This window comes from Dryobates pubescens, chromosome 3, assembly GCF_014839835.1.
Source record: "Dryobates pubescens isolate bDryPub1 chromosome 3, bDryPub1.pri, whole genome shotgun sequence".
In the NCBI taxonomy this organism is placed as follows: Eukaryota; Metazoa; Chordata; class Aves; order Piciformes; family Picidae; genus Dryobates; species Dryobates pubescens.
In genome coordinates, this window is record NC_071614.1 from 12,539,697 (window position 1) to 12,560,856 (window position 21,160).

The 21,160-nt window shown below is 54.9% G+C and overlaps 2 protein-coding genes across 2 annotated transcripts in view; one reads left to right on the forward strand and one right to left on the reverse strand.

The window, feature by feature from the left end:
* Nucleotides 1-10,589, reverse strand: part of LAMA3 (laminin subunit alpha 3) — a 169,955-nt gene extending 159,366 nt beyond the window's left edge. The window contains exons 1-2 of the mRNA XM_054180143.1: nucleotides 10,335-10,589; nucleotides 2,332-2,484 (exon numbers count right to left, since the gene is read on the reverse strand). Of these exons, the coding sequence (XP_054036118.1) occupies nucleotides 2,332-2,484; nucleotides 10,335-10,589 (408 nt within the window). The remainder of the gene's footprint in view (nucleotides 1-2,331; nucleotides 2,485-10,334) is intronic.
* An 8,391-nt stretch (nucleotides 10,590-18,980) lies between these two features.
* ANKRD29 (ankyrin repeat domain 29) overlaps nucleotides 18,981-21,160 on the forward strand; it is a 42,928-nt gene continuing 40,748 nt past the window's right edge. Inside the window, exon 1 of the mRNA XM_054179675.1 lies at nucleotides 18,981-19,037. Within this exon, the coding sequence (XP_054035650.1) occupies nucleotides 19,017-19,037 (21 nt within the window). The 5' untranslated portion in view covers nucleotides 18,981-19,016. The remainder of the gene's footprint in view (nucleotides 19,038-21,160) is intronic.

The window sequence follows — 21,160 nt, forward strand, 5'->3', positions numbered from 1 at the left end:
TAGTTGATCAGATGGTGCTGGGTGATAGGTTGGACTCAATGATCTCAAAGGTCTTTTCCAACCTGCTCTATTCTATTCTATTCTATCCAAATGTTTTAAACAAGTCAGGAACAGGCAGAACATAGCAGGTATGGGAATGGGATGGGGAGCCTGCCACAGGCATCAACACCACAGCCCTCATTCAGAAGAGCTGGAATGGCCTAGGAATGGAACTACAGCATAGAAATCAGAATGGGAAGTGCAGCAGGGATTTTGCAGATGTACAGATTGCAGCAGGTTGGAAGGGACTCTCAAAGGCCATCTTGTTCAAGCCCCCCTGCAGGCAGCAGGGACACCTCCAACTAGAGCAGGCTGCCCAGGGACACATCAGGTGTGATCTTGAGGGATGGAGTCTCAACCACACCCCTGGGCAGCCTGTTCCAGTATGTCACCACCCTCACTTTGCAGAATTTCCTCCTGCTGTCCAACCTAACTCTGCCCTGCTCCAGTTTCAAACCATTGCGCTCATCCTACCCCCACAGCCCCTTCTGAACAGCCCCTCCCCAGCCTGCCTGTAGGTCCGCTTCACATATTGAAATGCAGCTCTAAGGTCTCCCTGCAGCCTTCTCCTCTCCAGGCTGAACAGCCCCAGCTCTCTCAGCCTGTCCCTGTAGGGGATGTTCTCCAGCCCTCTGATCATCTTCATGGCCTCCTCCGGGCCCACTCCAGCAGGTCCATGTCTCTCCTGTGTTTGGGACCCATAGCTGGAGGCAGGATGGGAGGTGAGGCGTGAGCAGAGCAGAGCCAAGGGGCAGAATCCCCTCTCCTGCCCTGCTGCCCACACTCCTCTGGCTGCAGCCCAGCACACAGCTGCCTGCAGGGCTGCATGAGGGCACTGCTGGCTCCCGGGGAGTGCTCAGCGCCCAGCACCCACAAGGCTCTTTATTCAGGGCTGCTCCCAACCCATTCTGCACCCAGCCTGGATTTATGCCTGGGACTGGCCTGACCCAGGTGCAGGACTGAAAATACAGACACAGAGGCTTTGCTGTGAGCTCCTTGCTTACCTCCTGCAAAGCAAATCAGGGGGTTCAGGTTACTGCCACATTGCTAACTCACACTACACAGCTTCTGTTGGCCTTCCACTTCTTGTCTTCCTGTCTATCTTGCAGATGTTCCTGCTTGACAGAGAAACCAGAAGGACCCCTGAAGCAAAGCAGACTCCAGGTATTGCTCTCAAAGTGCATGGGAAGAGGCCACAAAACCTTCCAGTGCCCATGGAACTGGTGGGAGCATTCCCCCTTCAACCTCAGCTCAAAAAGCTGCAGTGGCTATGCAGGACAGAGCACAGCCACCAGATCTGTGTGATGCCAGTGAGGAGCACTCACATCATTAAAATCCTGAAAGAAAATAATCACTTCAATCAAGTTAACTCAGTAAAAAAAACAGAACAGAAACCAGACAAAAAGTTGTGGGGCTGGAAGTTAAAAGCAGCTCAAACATCTCACCTGACTGCAAAGCTTGCAGAGAAATCACAGAGACAGTCAGGTTGGAAAAGCCTCTCAGGATCACCAAGTCCAACCATTAACCCTGCTCTGCAAGGGTCACCCCTAAACCATAGCCCCAAGCACCACAGCCAAACCACCTTGAAACACAGCCAGGGTTGGGGACTCCACCACCTCCCTGGGCAGCAGCTCCAGTGCCTAACCACTCTTGATGGGAAAATATTTCCTACTGTCCAGTCTGAACCTTGAGGTCCTTCCCTCTTGTTCTGTGGCTAATTGCCTGTGAGAAGAGACCAGCACCAACCTCTGCACAGCCTCCTCTCAGGGAGCTGTAGAGAGCCAGGAGGTCTCCCCTCAGCCTCCTCTCTTTCACACTAACCCTCCCCAGCTCCTTCAGTTGCTCTCCAGCAGATTTCTTCTCCAGGCCCCTGCCAGCTTCCTTGCCCTGCTCTGCCCTGGCTCCAGCACCTCCACATCTCTCTTGGATTGAGGTGCCCAGCACTGGACACAGCACTGCAGGTGTGGCCTCCCCAGAGCTGAGTCCCAGGGGACAATCCCCTCCCTGCTGCTGCTGGACACAGCATTGCTGATCCCAGCCAGGAGGCCTTTGGCTCTCTTGGCCCCCTGGGCTCACTGCTGGCTCCTGTTCAGCTGCTTGTCCTTCAGCACCCCCAGGTCCCTTCCTGCCAGCAGCTTTCCAGCCACACTGCCCCAGGCCTGGAGCCTTGCTTGGGGTTGTTGTGCCACGAGTGCAGGACCTGGCACTTGGCCTGGTTGAAGCTCCTCCTGGGAACGTTGGCCACGGATCCAATCCATCCAAAAAAGTGCAAGAAATGATCCCACAGCTTACCTGTCCCAGATCTAGGGTGACATTGACTTCATTGTACCTCAGGCCCCTGGAGAGAGGAGGGCTTTGCCACCAGCTCTCCGTGCCGTCGATGGCGTTGGTCACCGGGTGAGCTCTGCTGGGCTCTGCAGCGTTGCAGTAGTCACAGAACTGTCCCTGCAACACAACACAGGCACAAAGATGGTCTGAGCTGCAAGCTGGGCACTGCAGGTGCATGCTGCTGTAAACTGAGGTGCTGAGCTACAGTGCTGACAAAATACTTGAGCTGCATTGTGTTTCTCTCTTTATATAGAGTTGAATTTTCAGTGTAGAAATTATTCCTTGTTTCAAGAATCACAGAGCTGTCAGGGCTGGAAGGGACCTCAAGGATCAGCCAGTCCCAACCCTCCTGCCATGGGCAGGGACACCTCACACTACAGCAGGTTGCTCACAGCCACATCCAGCCTGGCTGCAAACACCTCCAGGCAGGAGGCTTCCACCACCTCCCTGGGCAACCTCTGCCAGGCTCTCACCACCCTCATGGGGAACAACTTCTTCCTCACATCCAATCTCAATCTCCCCACTTCTAGTTTTGCTCCATCCCCCTCAGTCCTATCCCTCCCTGACACCCTCAAAAGTCCCTCCCCAGCTTTCTTGGAGCCCCCTGCAGATCCTGGAAGGCCACAATTAGGTCTCCTGGGAGCCTTCTCCTCTCCAGCCTGCACAACCCCAACTCTCTCAGGCTGTCCCTCATAGCAGAGCAGCTCCAGCCCTCTGCTCCTCCTCATGGCCCTTCTCTGGACACCTTCCAGCACCTCCAGATCCTTCCTGGCACAGAGGAAGAAAGACAAGGGGGAGTATTAAACACAGGCACCACACTGACAGCCACCCCTGTGTCTCCAGCACAGAGAGCACTGGAGCTGCACTCCAGATACCATCTCTTTCTGCTTTGGGCACACGAATCAAAGGATTTCAGGGCAGCAGCTGGAATTTCAGTTACTTGAAGTACATTCCAGCAACCTTGCCAAGGAGGCAGCAAAACAACAATAAAAAATGAAAGAAAGGAAATGATTGGCCCAGAGCAGCCTTCCCTGCTCCCCTCTGGCAGGCTCTGGGGCACACCGCGATCAGCAGCTCCGCTCCAGCACACGTCTCCAGCCCTGGAGAGTGCCCAGGCCTTGGGATTTTGTGTGGCTGTGGCTGCACTCATCAGGCAGGATGGTGTGCACTTGCTCGTGACCTCATCACCCTCCTTTCCCTCTGCTGACATAGGAATAACGTTCCTGGGGGGTACAGGCACAGGAGCACAGAATGGTCAGGGTTGGAGGGGACCTGCAGAGATCATCGAGTCCAACCCCCCCTGCCAAGGCAGGCTCACCTAAGGAAGGGCTTCTCTTCTCCAGACTAAAAAGCCCCAATTCTCTGTCTTTCCTCCCAAGAGAGATGGTCCAGTCCCCTCATCATCTTTGTAGCCCTTTGTTGTGCTCTCTCCAGCAAGTCCCTGTCCTTCTTGAACTGGACACAATATTCCTCACCAGGGCAGAGCAGTCAGAGAGGAGAACCTCCCTCAGCCTGCTGGCCACACTCTTCTTGATGCACCCCAGGATTCCATTGGCCTTCTGGGCCACAAGGGCTCATTGCTGGCTCATGGGCATCCTGTTGTGCATTCCCAGGTCCTTTTCCCCAGAGCTGCTCTCCAACAGCTCAGCCCCCAGCCTGTGCTGATCCATGGGGTTGCTCTTCCCCTGATGCAGGACTCTACCCTTGCTCCTCTTGGATTCCATTTGCCTTCTGGGCCACAAGGGCACATTGCTGGCTCATGGTCATCCTCTTGTTCACCAGGACTCCCAGGTCCTTTTGCCTGGAGCTGCTTCAGTCTTGCCTGAAGGAACTCACTGAAATACCCCAGTGTGGACCAGAGAGGCAGGATGAAAATGTCTGGACTCTATGTTACAGAAAGTGCCAACAATGAAGGATTTGTTCAGTCTTCAGCAGCCAGCAGCCCTGCAGCCCCTAGCAGGGCAGGACAGGCATGCAGCTGAACTTTAATTTGCACCCCCACAGGCTGGCAGACAGAGCCAGGCATGCCAGGTATCTACCAGCTGCTGAAATGCTTCACAGTGCAGAGCATCTCCTCACTCAGCAGTCTTCTTATTAATGATAACAGTGGAGACATGCAGAGTTCCTCAGCACAAGAGCCTTGCCTGAGCTGCCCATGGAGGGACTGTCCACCCCACCCAGCACCTCGTGGGAGAGCTTGAAATGGCCTCCAATTGCTCTGTCTGGGTTTCACAGAATCACAGCATGGCAGGGCTTGGAAGGGACCTCTGGAGACCATCAAGTCCAAAGCCCCTGCCAAGGTAGGGTCACCTAAAGAAGGTCACACAGGAACACACCTGGGTGGGTTTTGAAAGTTTCTAGAGATGGAGACTCCACCACCTCTGTCACCCTTAAATTACAGAAGCTCCTCCTCATGTTCAGATGGAACTTCTTGTGTTCAAGTTCGTGCCCCTTACCTCTTGTTCTGACACTGGGCACCACTGAGCCTGGTCCCATCCTCCTGTAGGTACTGATCACCACTGATAAGATGCCCTCTCACTTGTCTCTTTTCCAGACTAAAAAGCCCCAGTTCTCTCAGTCTTTCCTCACAGGAGGGATGTCCCAGTCCCCTCATCATCTTTGCAGCCCTTTGCTGTGCCCTCTCCAGCAAGTCCCTTCTTGAACTGGGGACCCAGAACCGGACACAACAGCACAGGTGAGGCCACACCAGGGCAGAGTAGACAGAGAGCAGAACCACCCTCAACCTGCTGGCCACACTCCTCTAGATGCCCCCCAGGATGACCTTGGCCTTCTTGGCCACAAGGACACATTGCTGGCTCATGGGCATCCTGTTGTGCACCAGGACTCCCAGGTCCTTGTCCCCAGAGCTGCTCTCCAACAGCTCAGCCCCAACCTGTACTGATCCATGGGGTTGCTCTTCCCCAGATGCAGGACTCTACCTTTGCCTCTCTTGAATTCCATTGGGTTTCTGCCTGCCCAGCTCTCCAGCCAGTCCAGGAGATGCTGGATGGCAGCCTGGATTTGCTGGGTTCTACAGGCTTCAGGAAAGGACACCTCCAAATGACAAGCTGAACGAGAGAGGCTGATGGCAGAGCAGTGGAAATGAACCTGGGGCTGCTTTCCCCTTTCCCCTGCTTTCAGTGCTGGGGATAGCACTGGGAACAGAGCTGTCTGCTCTTTTCATCAGGATGAGGATCACCCTCTGCACTTCCTCCTCTTGTCCCCATTTGTAGAGCAACAGCCACAACCCAGCCTTGCAGAGACCCAAGGCTGACTCGAGGCTGAGGAGGCTGGGCCAGACACAGGGGCTGTTACACCTGTCCCAGTGCACATCACCTCCCCTCAGGCTCTTCAGAAACACAGCAACACTCCCACTGATTTGAAACCCTCCTGTGTAAGCTCAGCTCCTGGGAGACTTCAATGATTTTCCATGGAAGGAGAGAGTCTCTTTAGTGTCTCTGAACCTGGGAGCTGCAGGTGGCTTCATAATACCAACACTGGGCTCCTAGCACCTTTGCCATGGCTGGAGTGCCCTGGCCTTCTGAAAGGCTTGCCAACCCTTCCTGAACTCCAGCAGCTACTGGAAACCCACAGCAGTATCCATGTTTTATCTCTCAGGAGGGCTTTGTTGAAGCTGGAGGGACATGCTGCTGCATCTGGGCATACTCAGATGCTGTAAGGGGCACAATGTGCCTCCCTGCACCAGGGCTGAGCCATCAGAAGACCTGCTGGGAACTTGAATCAGGCATGAACCATGACTGCCCTCTCACCTAGGACCTGCAAGGCAAATATTAAACACGAGGAATTCTCCCTTTCTAGTCTCTTCCTAGGTGCAGCAAAGCATCATTTCCAGTTGGGTGTTAATACATAAAGGGAACAATGACAAAAGCCATCAATGGCAATGCACATAGAAACATGGAGTGGGTTGGGTTGGGTTGGAGGGGGCTTTAAAGACCATCTAGTCCAAGAGTGTGGCCAGCAGGTCAAGGGGGGTTCTCCTCCCCCTCTATTCTGCCCTAGTCAGACCACATCTGCAGTACTATGTCCTGTTCTGGGCTCCCCAGTTCAAGAGGGACTAGAGAGTGTCCAACAGAGGCTACAAGGATGATGAAGGGACAGGAACATCTCTGTGATGGGGAAAGGCTGAGAGCCCTGGGGCTGTTTAGTCTGGAGAAGAGCAGCCTGAGAGGAGATCTGATCAATGGTTATAAGTATCTGAGGGGTGGGTGTCAAGAAGCAGGGGCCAGGCTCTCTTCAGGGGTGTCCTGTGGTAGGACAAGGGGAAATGGACACAAACTGGAACCCAGGAAGTTCCATCTCAACATGAGGAGAAAACTATTTGCTGTGAGGGTGCTGGAGGCCTGGAGCAGGCTGCACTGAAAGGCTGGGGAGTCTCCTCCTCTGGAGACTTTCAAGACCCACCTGGATGTGTTCCTATGTGGCCTGCCCTGGGACTGGGTTGGACTCAATGATCTGAGGAGGCTCCTTCCACCCCATACCATTGATTCAATGACCACCTAACGCCACCCAGCATGCTTCATTCTGCTTGCTGGCATGTTTAGCTGATGTTTCCTTTGGCTGCTGTTTGTTGTTTGATGTTTGTTGTCGGGATTGCTGACATCCCAAGGCATGCCAGCAGGAGAGATTTCCCTCCAGCAGTGGGTTCCAGCATGTTGCTGAGAGATCCTCTGGCTGGCTGTTCACCTGGTGGCATGGCTCTTTCAGGCAACTTTGAACACAAGTGCTGTGTTCAGCATGGAAGGATGGATCCCTAAACTTCAGAGGTGCATTAGAAACAGAGGAGCAAGCAGCTCTCTCCTCATCACAACCTTTTTATGTTCAAGCATGTGACACCTGTGACCCAGCTTCCTTTTTAGTGAAGTTGTAAGCAAGCAAAGCCCATCCTGTACTCATGCCCAGAGCACTCTGAGGTTATTAGGACAGGGCACCACGCAGCTCTAAGGTCATCCCAGACTTCATGGTGGAAGGCATGGCAAGGACAAGTTCAGGGCACAGCACACTGCTGGCTGTGGCTGCCCAACAAGCTGAGGGCAAGGCTGTGTGTTGGGGATGTTCTCCCTTCTGGCACATGACAAGGAGTATCTAAGCTGCACCTTTTTGCTCCTCTCTCGGGCATCTGTCCCCAACAAACACTGAGAAGAAAACTCTCAGCCACTGCAACCTCTTCTGCATGGCCACCAGATCCAGAGAGGTGATTCTGCCACTTTGCTCTGGTGAGACCTCACCTGCAGTGCTGGGTGCAGGTCTGGAGCCCTCAGTGTAGGAAGGACATGGACTTGATGGAGCAGGTCCAGAGGAGGCCATGAAACTGCTCAGGGGGTTGGAGCTGCTCTGTTACAAGGACAGGCTGAGGGTGTTGGGGGTGTTCAGCCTGATGTTCAGCTCAAGGAAGAGCTTCCAGTACCTGAAGGGGGCTACAAGAAAGCTGCAGAGAGACTGTTCCCAAAAGCCTGCAGGGACAGGACCAGAGGCAATGGCTTCAAACTAGAGCAGAGCAGATTGAGGTTGGATGTGAGGAACAAGTTCTGCACCATGAGGCTGGTGGAACACCGGAAGAGGTTGCCCAGGGAGGTGGTTGAGGCCCCATCCCTGGAGATACTCGAGGTGAGGCTGGACAGGGCTCTGGGCAACCTGATCTAGTGGAGGATGTCCCTGCTGACTGCATTGGGGTCAGACTGGGTGAGCTTTGGAGCTCCCTTCCAGCCCAGACCATTCTCTGATACCAGATATTGAGGGTTATTTCCCTATTAAAACACACAAACACAAGGCCCTAGGACCTTGAAACACAAAACTCTTCTTCCAAGATGCAAAACTGACTAACTGAATAAAATCTACATGCATTCTCTCCATATCACCCAGTGCCAGGCAGTGAACCTTAAAAGCTTTTGAAACCCCTTGCAAGCTGCAGTTTCACTCTGATTCTTCTTCTCCCACCCAGATAAAATACATCTAAAATAACTGTGGAAGGTCTGAGGCTTGAGGGAAGTCGGCCCCCCAGCCCCCTTTAACAAAGCTCTGATGCAGCTGCGGAGGAAGATCCATCGCAGCGTCGGGTGCCGTGCCTGCTCCGTGCCTGCCCTCTCCCAGCCATGTTCATACAAGTTTCTACCAAGGGAAGAAAAGCAAGAGAGTTCCATTAACTCCTGCCAGGAGTTTTGCTGTTTATTGTTCTGGCAGCCCAGAAAGCCAATCACATCCTGGGCTGCAGGGAGAGAAGCATAGCCAGCAGGGCCAGGGAGGGGATTCTCCTCCTCTGCTCCACTCTGCTGAGACCACAGCTGGAGCTCTGGGGCCAGTGCTGGAGCCTCTGTGCCAGGAAGGATCTGGAGGTGCTGGAAGGTGTCCAGAGAAGGGCCACGAGGAGGAGCAGAGGGCTGGAGCTGCTCTGCTCTGGAGACAGCCTGAGAGAGTTGGGGTTGTGCAGGCTGGAGAGGAGAAGGCTCCCAGGAGACCTCATTGTGGCCTTCCAGGATCTGCAGGGGGCTCCAAGAAAGCTGGGGAGGGACTTTTGAGGGTGTCAGGGAGGGATAGGACTGGGGGGGATGGAGCAAAACTAGAAGTGGGGAGATTGAGATTGGATGTGAGGAAGAAGTTGTTCCCCATGAGGGTGGTGAGAGCCTGGCAGAGGTTGCCCAGGGAGGTGGTGGAAGCCTCCTGCCTGGAGGTGTTTGCAGCCAGGCTGGATGTGGCTGTGAGCAACCTGCTGCAGTGTGAGGTGTCCCTGCCCATGGCAGGGGGGTTGGAACTGGCTGAGCCTTGAAGTCCCTTCCAACCCTGACAATTCTGTGATTCCTCCTTGTGAATGGCACAAAATGTGTAAGAATCTTATGGTATGCTAGGAGAGAACATCATCACCCTCACTGCCCTGTGTGCCTATATTCCCTGTCAGAGTCCTGTCCCAGTTTTGCTGGGACAGAATCCCAAGCCAGCCACGGGCTGCTTGCCTTGAGCAGTTTGGAGTCAGCTGGCTACAGGTCCATCCCAGACCATGAGCATCACATTCAGTATAAAGAGGGAAGTTTGAGGAGAGGGCAGCCTCCTCTCCGGGCTTTCTCCTTGGGCTCTTCCTTCTCCTGCTCTCCAGGACTGCCTTCCCTTTTTGTGTGCCTGCTGTACCTTTGCTGGCCTGAGTATAACTTTATCTGCTTTGTATTGACATTGGGATCTGTTTGACTGTTTCATTCAATCCATTTTCATTTCAACCCGTGGGTCGCCTCTCCTTGTCCCGATCCCCTTTCCTGGCCACCAGGTGACAGAGCAGCTGCTGGAGTTTAGCCCCAGATACGGGCTAAAGGTAGCCAAGTCCCAGCCAACCTCTGGCTCCCTCCCACTCGCAATGCAAGGCACAGACCACGAGCCTCACATTTACTGCTTCTAACACCCCACCGAGCCACCTGCCTAACAGCAGACCTTCTCCCACTGCTTCCCGGGAAAACCCTGGCTCCAGCAAGAGGCTGCCGGTGCGGTACGTCCCCATCCATTGCCCCGTCCCCTTTCCTTATCCCCTACTCTCACTCCTTTTCCCCCAGCAGCATCTCGCTGCTCTCCGCAGACCACGGCCAAGCGCTGATGCCACCGAACACCTCTTGAGGACTCCCTAAGCCAGCCCCGAGAGCCCCAGCGCCCGCCGGGACGAGGGTCCCGGGCAGCCCCGGCAGCAGGCGCAGCCCCGCGGGCGGCACCGGCCCGGGTCGCGGCGTGCCGGGGTCTCCAGAGTGGGTCGGGACACCTCCAACCTGCCCAGCGCTTCCCTGCCTGGGGTCCCGCTGGCCCACGCTGCCCTCCGCTGCCGGTGGCACAGCCCAGCCAGAAGCAAACGCCGGAGGAAACAGGGCTGCGCCCCCAGGGCATCCCCGCAGGGGCATCCCCGGAGGGGCATCCCGCCGCCGGCTGCCATAGAAAGCGGGCGCTGCCCCCCCGGCCGCCCCCCACGCCGGTCCCCTTACCTGGATGGCGCGGCCCAGGGGTGCTGCGGCCGGGCCCCCCACCAGCTTGCAGTACAGCTCCGGCCGCCCGCCGCCCTCCGCCGCCTCCCCGCAGGTGGCCGTGGCCGAGATGCTGGCTGCCGCCGCCAGGTTGAAGTAGGGCGGGTGGAGGCTGAGCCCCGCGGGAGCCCCGCGGGAGCCGGCGGGGCAGGGGCAGAGGCTGAGGAGAGGCGAGAGGAGCGCCCAGAGCAGCCGGGTAACCGGCGCCGCGGCCATCCCGCGCCGGGCTCTGCCTTGGCCCGCCCGGGGCCGCCCTATAGCCGCGGCGGGCGGGCGGGGCCGCGGCGGGAGGCGGCAGGAGGCTGGCAGGGAGCTGCCTACGGGGCCGGGCCGGGGCGAGGCACGATGAGCCACGGCGAGCCACGATGCGGGTCCGCCGCACTCGGGGCAGGGGCGCCGGGATGAGGTGCCCTCAGCTCCGCGGGACTGCTGGCAGGTGACAGCTCCCCCCTGCCGCCCCCACGGCTCGGCCGCGGCTTTCTGAGACCCTCCTCGCTTGGTGTCTTCGACGGACAAGCAGGCACAGAAACGCTGGGGCTGGAAAAGCCCTTTAAGCTCAGCCAGTCCAACCATTCCCTAACTCTACCAAAGCTGGAGCTAAAGCAGGTCCCTCAGCACCACATCTCTGCCTCTTCTAAACACCCCCAGGGATGGGCATTCAACCACCACCCTGGGCAGCCCGTGCCAGGCTTTGAGAACCCTTTCAGGGAAGTAGTTTCATCACACATGGGCAGTAAAATTAAGCCTTCCCAGCTGTTTCCACACGAGGCAGACCCTGCTTGTGTGTGCAGGTCCTTGGGAAGATGCTCTGCAGAGCAACGCTGCAGAGCTCACAGCATCTCTGGCCGTGTTCCATGCTCTGAGGCTGATGGAACCCCTGCAACCCAGGCCACCCCTCTGCAACGCCCAGCCAGTGCTCTGGGCTCCCTGTGTGATGAGTGCTCCTCCTCATCCAGGGCAGGCAATGAACCTCCTGTCTTTGTGAAGCTATTTGACACAGGCTTTGGGTAACACAGAAGCTGGAGGGGAGGTTAAGGAGGGAGAAGGAGGCTTAAGAATCTATCAGGCATCTCTGTCAGGGGTCACAGTGCTTAATGACTTTGCTACCAGAAGTCTCATTGCCATTTCCAGCCCCACACAGGCTCACACATCCAGTGCTCAGTGCTCCTGATACAATTTGCCAGATCCAGGCACAAAGAGATGGTTAGATCCACATACCTCTAATATTTTGATCGTGATTCATGTGAGCAGCAAAGTATTTCATAACTTTGTGAGGGCTTTGCTACAGCCACACAGCAGCACCGAGATCCCTGACATGCTGTTCTGGGAAGCACCAGCCACGAGCTATTGATTCTGTCTGCAAGGAAACAACACCACCCTTGGGTTTGTGCCACTAGGGCTTTAGCACATCAGAGATACCTGTAGCAAGCAATTTTTGCGTCACAGGGTCACAGCTCACAGGATGTTAGGGGTTGGAAGGGAGCTCAGGAGATCGAGTCCAAACCCCTGCCAGAGCAGGAGCATAGAATCCAGCACAGGTCACACAGAACACATCCAGACAGGGCTGCAAAGGCTCCAGAGAAGGAGACTCCACAACCTCTCTGGGCAGCCTGCTCCAGGCCTCCGGGACCCTCACAGTCAAGAAGTTCCTCCTCATGTTGAGGTGGAACCTCCTGTGCTGGAGTTTATATCCACTGCTCCTTGTCCTCCACAGAAAGTTTGGCTTTCATAAATGTAGCATGCTGCCAGTTTAAATATCTCAGAATTGACTATTCCATCCATGAATTCTTTCAATTCCTAGAGCAGCTTTAAAATAGTCTCTTTTGCCAGCTGGGGCATTCTGGAAAGGAACTTACTGCACATGGCCATCATGCCACTTCCTACAACGGTGTGTACTTCATAAAAGCTATGAGAGGGACAGGGATCTGCTGGAGAGAGTCCAAGGGAGGCTCCAAGGATGCTGAAGGGACTGCAGCACTGCCTGGGGAGGAGAGGCTGAGAGCCCTGGGGCTGTTGAGTCTGGAGAGGAGAAGACTGAGAGGGATCTGATCAATGCCTATCAATAGCTGAGGGCTGGGGGTCAGGAGGGAGGGGACAGGCTCTATTCACTTGTGCTTTGGGGTAGGACAAGGGGCAATGGGTATAAACTCCAGCACAGGAGGTTCCACCTCAACATGAGGAGGAAATTCTTGACTGTGAGGGTCCCAGAGGTTCGGTGGGAAGGGAAGGGAAGGGAAGGGAAGGGAAGGGAAGGGAAGGGAAGGGAAGGGAAGGGAAGGGAAGGGAAGGGAAGGGAAGGGAAGAGGGAAGGGAAGAGGGAAGGGAAGAGGGAAGGGAAGAGGGAAGGGAAGAGGGAAGGGAAGAGGGAAGGGAAGAGGGAAGGGAAGAGGGAAGGGAAGAGGGAAGGGAAGAGGGAAGGGAAGAGGGAAGGGAAGAGGGAAGGGAAGAGGGAAGGGAAGAGGGAAGGGAAGAGGGAAGGGAAGAGGGAAGGGAAGAGGGAAGGGAAGAGGGAAGGGAAGAGGGAAGGGAAGAGGGAAGGGAAGAGGGAAGGGAAGAGGGAAGGGAAGAGGGAAGGGAAGAGGGAAGGGAACAGGGAAGGGAAGAGGGAAGGGAAGAGGGAAGGGAAGAGGGAAGGGAAGAGGGAAGGGAAGAGGGAAGGGAAGAGGGAAGGGAAGAGGGAAGGGAAGAGGGAAGGGAAGAGGGAAGGGAAGAGGGAAGGGAAAAGGGAAGGGAAAAGGGAAGGGAAAAGGGAAGGGAAAAGGGAAGGGAAAAGGGAAGGGAAAAGGGAAGGGAAAAGGGAAGGGAGAAGGGAAAAGGGAAGGGAGAAGGGAAAAGGGAAGGGAGAAGGGAAAAGGGAAGGGAGAAGAGAAGAGAAGAGAAGAGAAGAGAAGAGAAGAGAAGAGAAGAGAAGAGAAGAGAAGAGAAGAGAAGAGAAGAGAAGAGAAGAGAAGAGAAGAGAAGAGAAGAGAAGAGAAGAGAAGAGAAGAGAAGAGAAGAGAAGAGAAGAGAAGAGAAGAGAAGAAAAGAGAAGAAAAGAGAAGAGAAGAAAAGAGAAGAAAAGAGAAGAGAAGAGAAGAGAAGAGAAGAGAATTAACCAGGTTGGAAAAAGAAGTTGGAGTTCCCCTCTAAGGCCAGGAGTGGAAGGATAAAAAGCTTTCAAGCACTCTGTACCTGCACAGATGGGAACCTAGAGGTCAGCTGTTTGAAGGCTGTAAGGCATTGGCAACACAGTGAATGTGGTGTGCTGGTGCTTACACTGGACTGGAAATGGGCCTCAGGTGGTAGTTGAGGTCCATCCATTGGCTTCCTGGACATGTCACCTCCTCTGTGGCTAAAAGCACTGATTTGCTGGGAACAAACAGAAAAGAGCTAATTCACTGGAATACTCTATGACAGTTTGTGGACATTTTCCTGCAGTACTGACTCAAGCAGAGTGGGAACTCCTCTCTGATTCTTAGGTCACCAGCCCAGGCATCAGTTTCAATCACAGTCATAGAATGGTTTGGGTTGGAAGGGATCATGGAATCATACAATCAATAAGGTTGGAAAAGACCTCAAAGATCATCAAGTCCAACCTGGCACTACAGACCTCCTGAATATTAAACCATGGCACCAAGTGCCACATCCAATCCCCTCTTGAACACCTCCAGGGATGGGGACTCCACCACCTCCCTGGGCAGCACATTCCAATGGCCAATCTCTCTCTCTTTGTAGAACCTCCTCCTCACCTCCAGCCTAAACTTCCCCTGGCACAGCTTGAGACTGTGTCCTCTTGTTCTGGTGCTGCTTGCCTGGGAGAAGAGACCAACCCCCACCTGGCTACAACCTCCCTTCAGGTAGCTGTAGAGAGCAATAATCTTAAGGATTATCTAGTTTCAACCCCCTGCCATGGGCAGGAACACCTCCCACCAGCCCACGTTGCCAAAGGCCTCATCCATCCACAGCCTCCCTGGGCAACCTGTGCCAGTGTCTCACCACCCTCACTGGAAAGAATTACTTCCTAATCTCCACTCCAAATGGAATGGAATGGAATGGAATGGAATGGAATGGAATAGAATAGAATAGAATTAACCAGGTTGGAAAAGAGCTTTGAGATCATTGAGTCATGTACCCTCCTCAAGCTCAAAACCATTCTCCCTCACCCTACCACTACAAGCCCTTGTCAAAAGTCCCTCCCCAGCTTTCTTGTAGCCCCCTTCAGGTACTTGCAAGTCCATGTGAAGAAAGGAGCTAAGTGCCCTTACACCAGCTTATACCTGCAACATCCACATGGCATTTGGCATCAGAGGAGCCCTCAGCACAAGGAGCATGGAGTGGAAAGAAAGATTCCAGCGCCCTGGAAGGATGATTGCATGCAGCTATGAACCAGGTGAGTAAACAGCTTCTATTATTAGATGAACTTCTCCTTTTCCAGGCCCAGATTTGTAAATTCTCCATTCTGTTTCCAAAAGCTTTATGGAACATGTCAATCCTTGGCACTTTTCCTGAGCAGTCTGCAGGATTTGGTTTCTACAGTAATTGATTCATTTTCTCTTACTAGCACTACTCACTCCCAGGAGTAGCACCCAAAGTAAAAAAGCAACTCAGAGTGCAATCTTTACAGCCTGGGTTTAGTCAAACATGCCTGAATCTTTCACCTATTACAGAGAGAAGCAGCAGCCCCTGTAGCTGGCTCTTCACAGAATGGTTTGGGTTGGAAGGGACCTCAAGGATCATCCAGCTCCAACCCCCTGCCATGGGCAGGGACACCTCCCACCAGCCCAGCTTGCTCAAGGTCTCATCCAACCTGGCCTTGAACACCTCCAGGGAGGGGACAGCCACAGCCTCCCTGGGCAACCTGTTCCAGTGTCTCCCCACTCACTTCAGTGAGATGAGTGTCTCACCTCACTGCAAAGAATCTCTTCCTAATCTCCAGTCTCAATCTCCCCTCTCCCAGCTCAAAGCCATTGTCCCTCATCCTGTCACCACGAGCCCTTGTCAAAAGTCTCTCCCCAGCTTTCTTGTAGTTCCCTTCAGGTACTGTAAGGCTGCTCTAAGGTAGAGGAACACCCGTGGCTGCTGGCTGACAGCAGCTGAAGATGAGCCACTGTGTGCCCAGGTGGCCAAGGAGGCCACCAGCGTCCTGGCCTGGATCAGCAAGAGTGTGGCCAGCAGGAGCGGGGCAGGGATTGTCTTCCTGTACCCATCATTGGTGAGGCCACACCTCAGGTACTTGGTCTGCAGCCCAGCCCTTGGTGCTCACTCTCCCCATCACATTCTCACTGCTAGCAGCAGCCCCTGGCTGTGCAGACCTGCCCTGAGCTGCACAAAGTGCTGGCCCTGAGCAGAGACTGAGCTGGGAAGGGACAGCAGTGAGCTCCAGCTCACACCAGGACAACTGTGCAACTGGCTCAGAGCAGGGACGACTCTTAGCTGTGGAACTGACTCAGTATGTCTAAGGAAATAATAGGATGATGCTCTGTGTTGGTCTGATCTCAATAATTCAGGTGAGGTTCACACCAGGCCATACATTCTGGGATGTTCTTATGCTCTTGGCAGCTCTTCATCTGCTTGCTTCCCGTTTGTTTTGCTGCACGCAGAGAGGAACACAGCCTCAGGACAAAGATCCGCAGGACAGCCTCTCCACTTGCAGATGTGCAGAACAAACTCTCCTGGCTCTTGGTGCAAGCCATTTTCTCTCTGTGCACAGTCATAATTTCCTTGTGAAGCAGATTCATGTGTGAACATCAAAAAGGAAAACCAAGCCTGAGGGCTCAGGTGAAGCCAACAATAGCAAAGAAATGCAGGAAGCTCCCAGCAGAGCATGCCCTGCTTTGCCTGCTCTCTATCACTCAGACTCTTGAATGAAACCTGCAGCAGCCAGGCAAAGCAGGACACGCTCTGGCTTTGTGGTTGCTCTTCTTCAAAGGTTTAAAATCAAGTCCTTAATAGCTCACTGCCTTCTTTCCCCCACGGGAGACAGTGTTACACAGAATCACAGCTTGCTAGGAGTTAGGAAGGACCTCAGGGGATCATCTAATTCAACCCCTCCCCCAGCTAAAGCAGGGTCCCCCACAGCAGGTTGCCCAGGATCATAATGTCCAGGTAGGTTTTGGAAGCTTCCAGAGAAGGAGGCTCCACATCCTCTCTGGGCAGCCTGCTCCAGGCTCCAGCAGCCTCACAGTAAAGAAGTTTTTCTTTCAGTTCAAGCGAAACCTGTTGGGTTCTAGTTTGTTCCTGTTGCCCCTTGTCCTATCACTGGGCACCACTGAAGAGTCCAACCCCATGTTCTCAGCCTCCACCCTTTAGATATTTATGTGCATTGCAAGATCACAGCTCACAGGATGTTAGGGGTTGGAAGAGAGCTCAGGAAATCATCCAGTCCAAGCCCCCTGCCAGAGCAGGAGCATAGAACCCAGCACAGGTCACACAGGAACACATCCAGACAGGGCTGGGAAGTCTCCAGAGAAGGAGACTCCACAACCTCTCTGGGCAGCCTGCTCCAGGGCTCTGGGACCCTCACAGTCAAGAAGTTCCTCCTCATGGTGAGGTGGAACCTCCTGTGCTGGAGTTTATATCCATTGCCCCTTGTCCTACCCCAGGGAGCAACTGAGCAGAGCCTGTCCCTGTCCCCTCCCTCCTGACCCCCAGCCCTCAGATATTGATAGACATTGATCAGATCCCTCTCAGCCTCCTTCTCTCCAGACTAAACAGCCTCAGGGCTCTCAGCCTTTCCTCCTCATGGAGATGCTCCAGGACCCTTAGCATCTTTGTAGCCTCCATTGGAGGCTGCTGTCTAGCAGATCCCTGTCCCTCCTGAACTGGGGAGCCCAGACCTGGATGTTAGGAAGAAGTTGTTCCCCATGAGGGTGATGAGAGCCTGGCACAGGTTGCCCAGGGAGGTGGTGGCAGCCTCCTGCCTGGAGGTGTTTGCAGCCAGGCTGGATGTGGCTGTGAGCAACCTGCTGTAGTGTGAGGTGTCCCTGGCCATGGCAGGGGGGCTGGGACTGGCTGATCCTTGAGGTCCCTTCCAGCCCTGACAATTCTATGATTGTATGAAGTGGAACAGCTATCCAGATGTGGCCTCACCAGCGCAGAGCAGGAGGAGAATGTCCCTTGAGCTGCTGGCAGGTCCTTATGACCGTTTGTTCCTAGATATGAAGGGAAAACTCTGTGAAATACAAAAGAGGTGCCATGGAGGAAGCATCAGCACTGTGATGAGAGCTCAGGGTGCAGGTGTCTGGACTTTGGGCTGTTTCAGTGCTGTTCCTGAGCAGGGGAAGCCTGATTTATAGGTCTGAGGCAGTGACTGAGAGGTGTGGGTCCCTGCTGTGCTTTCTTGCCCCTCAGGCTGCTGCTGCTGGAGCTGGGGGTGGCTGTGGAAGAGCTGTGTCCACATAATTACAGCAACAAAACCAATCATAGAATCATGGAATTGTTTGGGTTGAAAAAGCCTTCTAAGATCCTCCAGTCCAACATCAACCCAGCACCACCATGGCCACCAAACCATATCCCCAAGTGCCATGGCCACAGCTCTGTGGAACACCTCCAGGGATGGGGACTCCACCACCTCCCTGGGCAGCCTCTGCCAAGCCCTGACCACTCTTGCAGCAAAGACATTTCTCCTCCTCTCCAACCTAAGCCTCCCCTGGCACAACTCCAGGCCATTTCCTCTCCTTCTATCACCTGAGACTAGGGAGCAGAGGCCAACCCCCACCTCCCTGCAGCCTCCTCTCAGGGAGCTGTAGAGAGCAATGAGGTCTCCCTCAGCCTCCTCTTCTCCACACCCAACACCCCCAGCTCCCTCAGCTGCTCCTCCCCAGCCCTCTTCTCCAGACCCTTCCCCAGCTTGGTTGCCCTTCTCTGGACCTGCTCCAGCCTCTCAATGTCCTTCTTGGAGTGAGAGGCCCAAAGATGAACCCAGCACTCAAGCTGTGGCCTCCCCAGTGCTGAGTGCAGGAGGACAATCCCTGCCCTGCTCCTGCTGGCCACACCATTGCTGCTCCAGGCCAGGCTGCTGGTGGCCTTCTTGCCCACCTGGGCACCCCCTGGCTCCTCTTCAGCTGCTGCCAGCCAGCACCCCCAGGTCCTTCTCTGCTGGGCAGTTTGCAGCCACTCTGCCCCAAGCCTGGAGCATCCACGGGGTGGTTGTGACTACTATGGACCACAGGAGAATGTGAAACCAGCCTGATCCATGGAAACTTGATGGATTCTGCACCCAAACCCTCCTCTCCATGCCTCCAGAGCCTTAAAGACTGCTCCAGCTGAAATGCCATGCCACCTTGTTGTTTGCTTTTAAACCATCAGACGGGAAGTGAGGATAGAGTCAAGAGAGACAATCCCTGCCCTGCTCCTGCTGCCCACACCATTGCTGCTCCAGCCCAGGCTGCTGGTGGCCTTCTTGGCCACCTCCAGCACCTCCACACTGCACCTACCGCAAATGACCGACGCTCTCCTACTCCGCAACCCCCCAGCTGCCCCCTAGGCTTTCAGAGCTGCCCAGACCCCGCTGAGCACAGAGCCGGGCGGGGGGGAGGTGCCGGTCCCGCGCCCCGCCCCAGCCCCGGCTCCGGCGCCGGCCCCGGCCCCGCTCAGCCCCCGGGCGCGGAGCTGCGCAGCCCCCGGCGCGGAGCGGAGGCAGCAGCGCGGGGGCGGAGCGCTGCGATGTGCAGGATGTCGTTCAAGGTGAGGCGGGCGGCGCGGGGATGCTCCGGGATCCGCTTGGATGGATTTGGGGGCTGCTTTAGTTTTTAACGGTTTGGGGGTTTGGGGTTTGGGGGTTTTTGGGGTGTTTTTTTTTTAGGCTAAACGAAGGGATTCTGGGGGGCGGGGAGGGAACAGATTCGGCCTTCCCGGGCTGGGGGTGTCCCGGGGGTGCTTCAGCGGCAGCTGATGATGGAGCGGCTGGAGCTGCTGCTCTCCCCAGCCGGCAGCCCGGAGGATGCCGCTCTCAGCGTTACATAAACCGCTGGGCTGCAGGAAGCTTTGTGGTGGCCTTTGGGTGGCCCCAGGCTCAGAGCCGGGGGGTATGATGCAGTCGGGAGCCTCCTCTTCACTTTCCTGCTGGCCTCTCTGCCAGCGCTGGTTGTGTAATGATTAGGAAGCAGAGCTGCTTGTCCCTGCTCCTCAGGCTGTGGTGGCCGCTGGAGCCAGGCTGCTTCCTTCCTTTAGCTGCATGGCATTCCTCTCACTTTTTCTACTTATTCCCCCCCAAGCATGCGAGATCCCCTGCAACACATTTCGCAGCAGGCTGAGGCAGGGTTAATAACTGTCGTTGTCGCTGCTCATCGTTATTCACAGTTGCATACCGATGGTGAGCAGGAGGAGAGGAGAGCTTTTGTGGTGAGGGTAATCAAAGCCACAGAGCAAACACAGGACAAACAAAGTAATGATGGTTGGGCTCCATGATCCCAAAGGTCCTTTCCATCCAAAATGATTCTGTGATTCTAAGAGCACTTTGCACAAAGGGGAGCCAGCAGCAATTTCTTGATGCTCACAGCTAATGTTTGTACCAGACGGACATCTGCCCCTTGGTTAGGCACTTTCTGGGTGCTGTGCTTCCTTTTCTCTTATTGATCACCAGCCCTGTGCCAGTTCTTTGCTCTGCAGAGGGACCTGGCCAGGCTGGATCCATGGCTGATGTCAGCTGTATGAGATCTAACAAGGCCAAGTGCTGAGTCCTACACCTGGGTCACAATAACCTCATGAGCACCGCAGGCTGCGAACTGCCCAGCAGAGAAGGACCTGAAGGTGCTGGTTGGCAGCAGCTGAAGATGAGCCAGGGGGTGCCCAGGTGGGCAAGAAGGCCACCAGCAGCCTGGCCTGGAGCAGCAATGGTGTGGCCAGCAGGAGCAGGGATTGTCCTCCTGTACTGGGACTGGGGAGGCCACAGCTTGAGTGCTGGGTTCAGTTTTGGGTCCCTCACTCCCAAAAGGACATTGAGAGGCTGGAGCAGGTCCAGGGAAGGGCAACCAAGCTGGGTCTGGAGAAGAGAGCTGGGGAGGAGCAGCTGAGGGAGCTGGGGGTGTTGAGTGTGGAGAAGAGGAGGCTGAGGGAGACCTCATTGCTCTCTGCAGCTCCCTGAGAGGAGGCTGCAGTGAGCTGGGGGTTGGGCTCTGCTCCCTAGTGTCAGATGATAGAAGGAGAGGGAACGGCCTGGAATTGTGCCAGGGGAGGCTTAGGTTGGAGATGAGGAAAACTTTGTGTGCTGCAAGAGTGGTCAGGGCTTGGCAGAGGCTGCCCAGGGAGGTGGTGGAGTCACCATCACTGGAAGTGTTCAGGAGGAGACTTGATGGGGTGCTTGGCTGCACTGTTTAGTTGATCAGATGGTGTTGGATGATAGGTTGGACACGATGATCTTGAAGGTCTCTTCCAACCTGGTCTATTCTATTCTATTCTGTTCTGTTCTATTCTATTCTGTTCTGTTCTATTCTATTCTATTCTATTCTATTCTGTTTCTCACTTTCTGTCTCCCCAGGTCCTGCAGCCCCTGCCTCCCTCCTGCTTTCTCTCTCTTTTCTGTGTCTTTTTCACTTGGCAATTTCTCTCTCTCTCAGAAGTCTGTGGACTTACCCTGGACTGCAGTTGTCTCTCTTTGCTGTGTGTCTTCATGTTTTCCATCTTGTTGTCCCACCTACCCATGGGCTATTGTTTACCTTTCTCACTGACATGAATATCTTCTCTACCTCTGCCAGCTTCTGCCTGTCTAAACTTGCATTTATACCTTGAACTACCCTTTCTTCTTCAGTCAAGATCCTTTATGTAGGATGTGTTGCTCTCTAATGAAGTTCTTTCACTCCCCTCCCAGG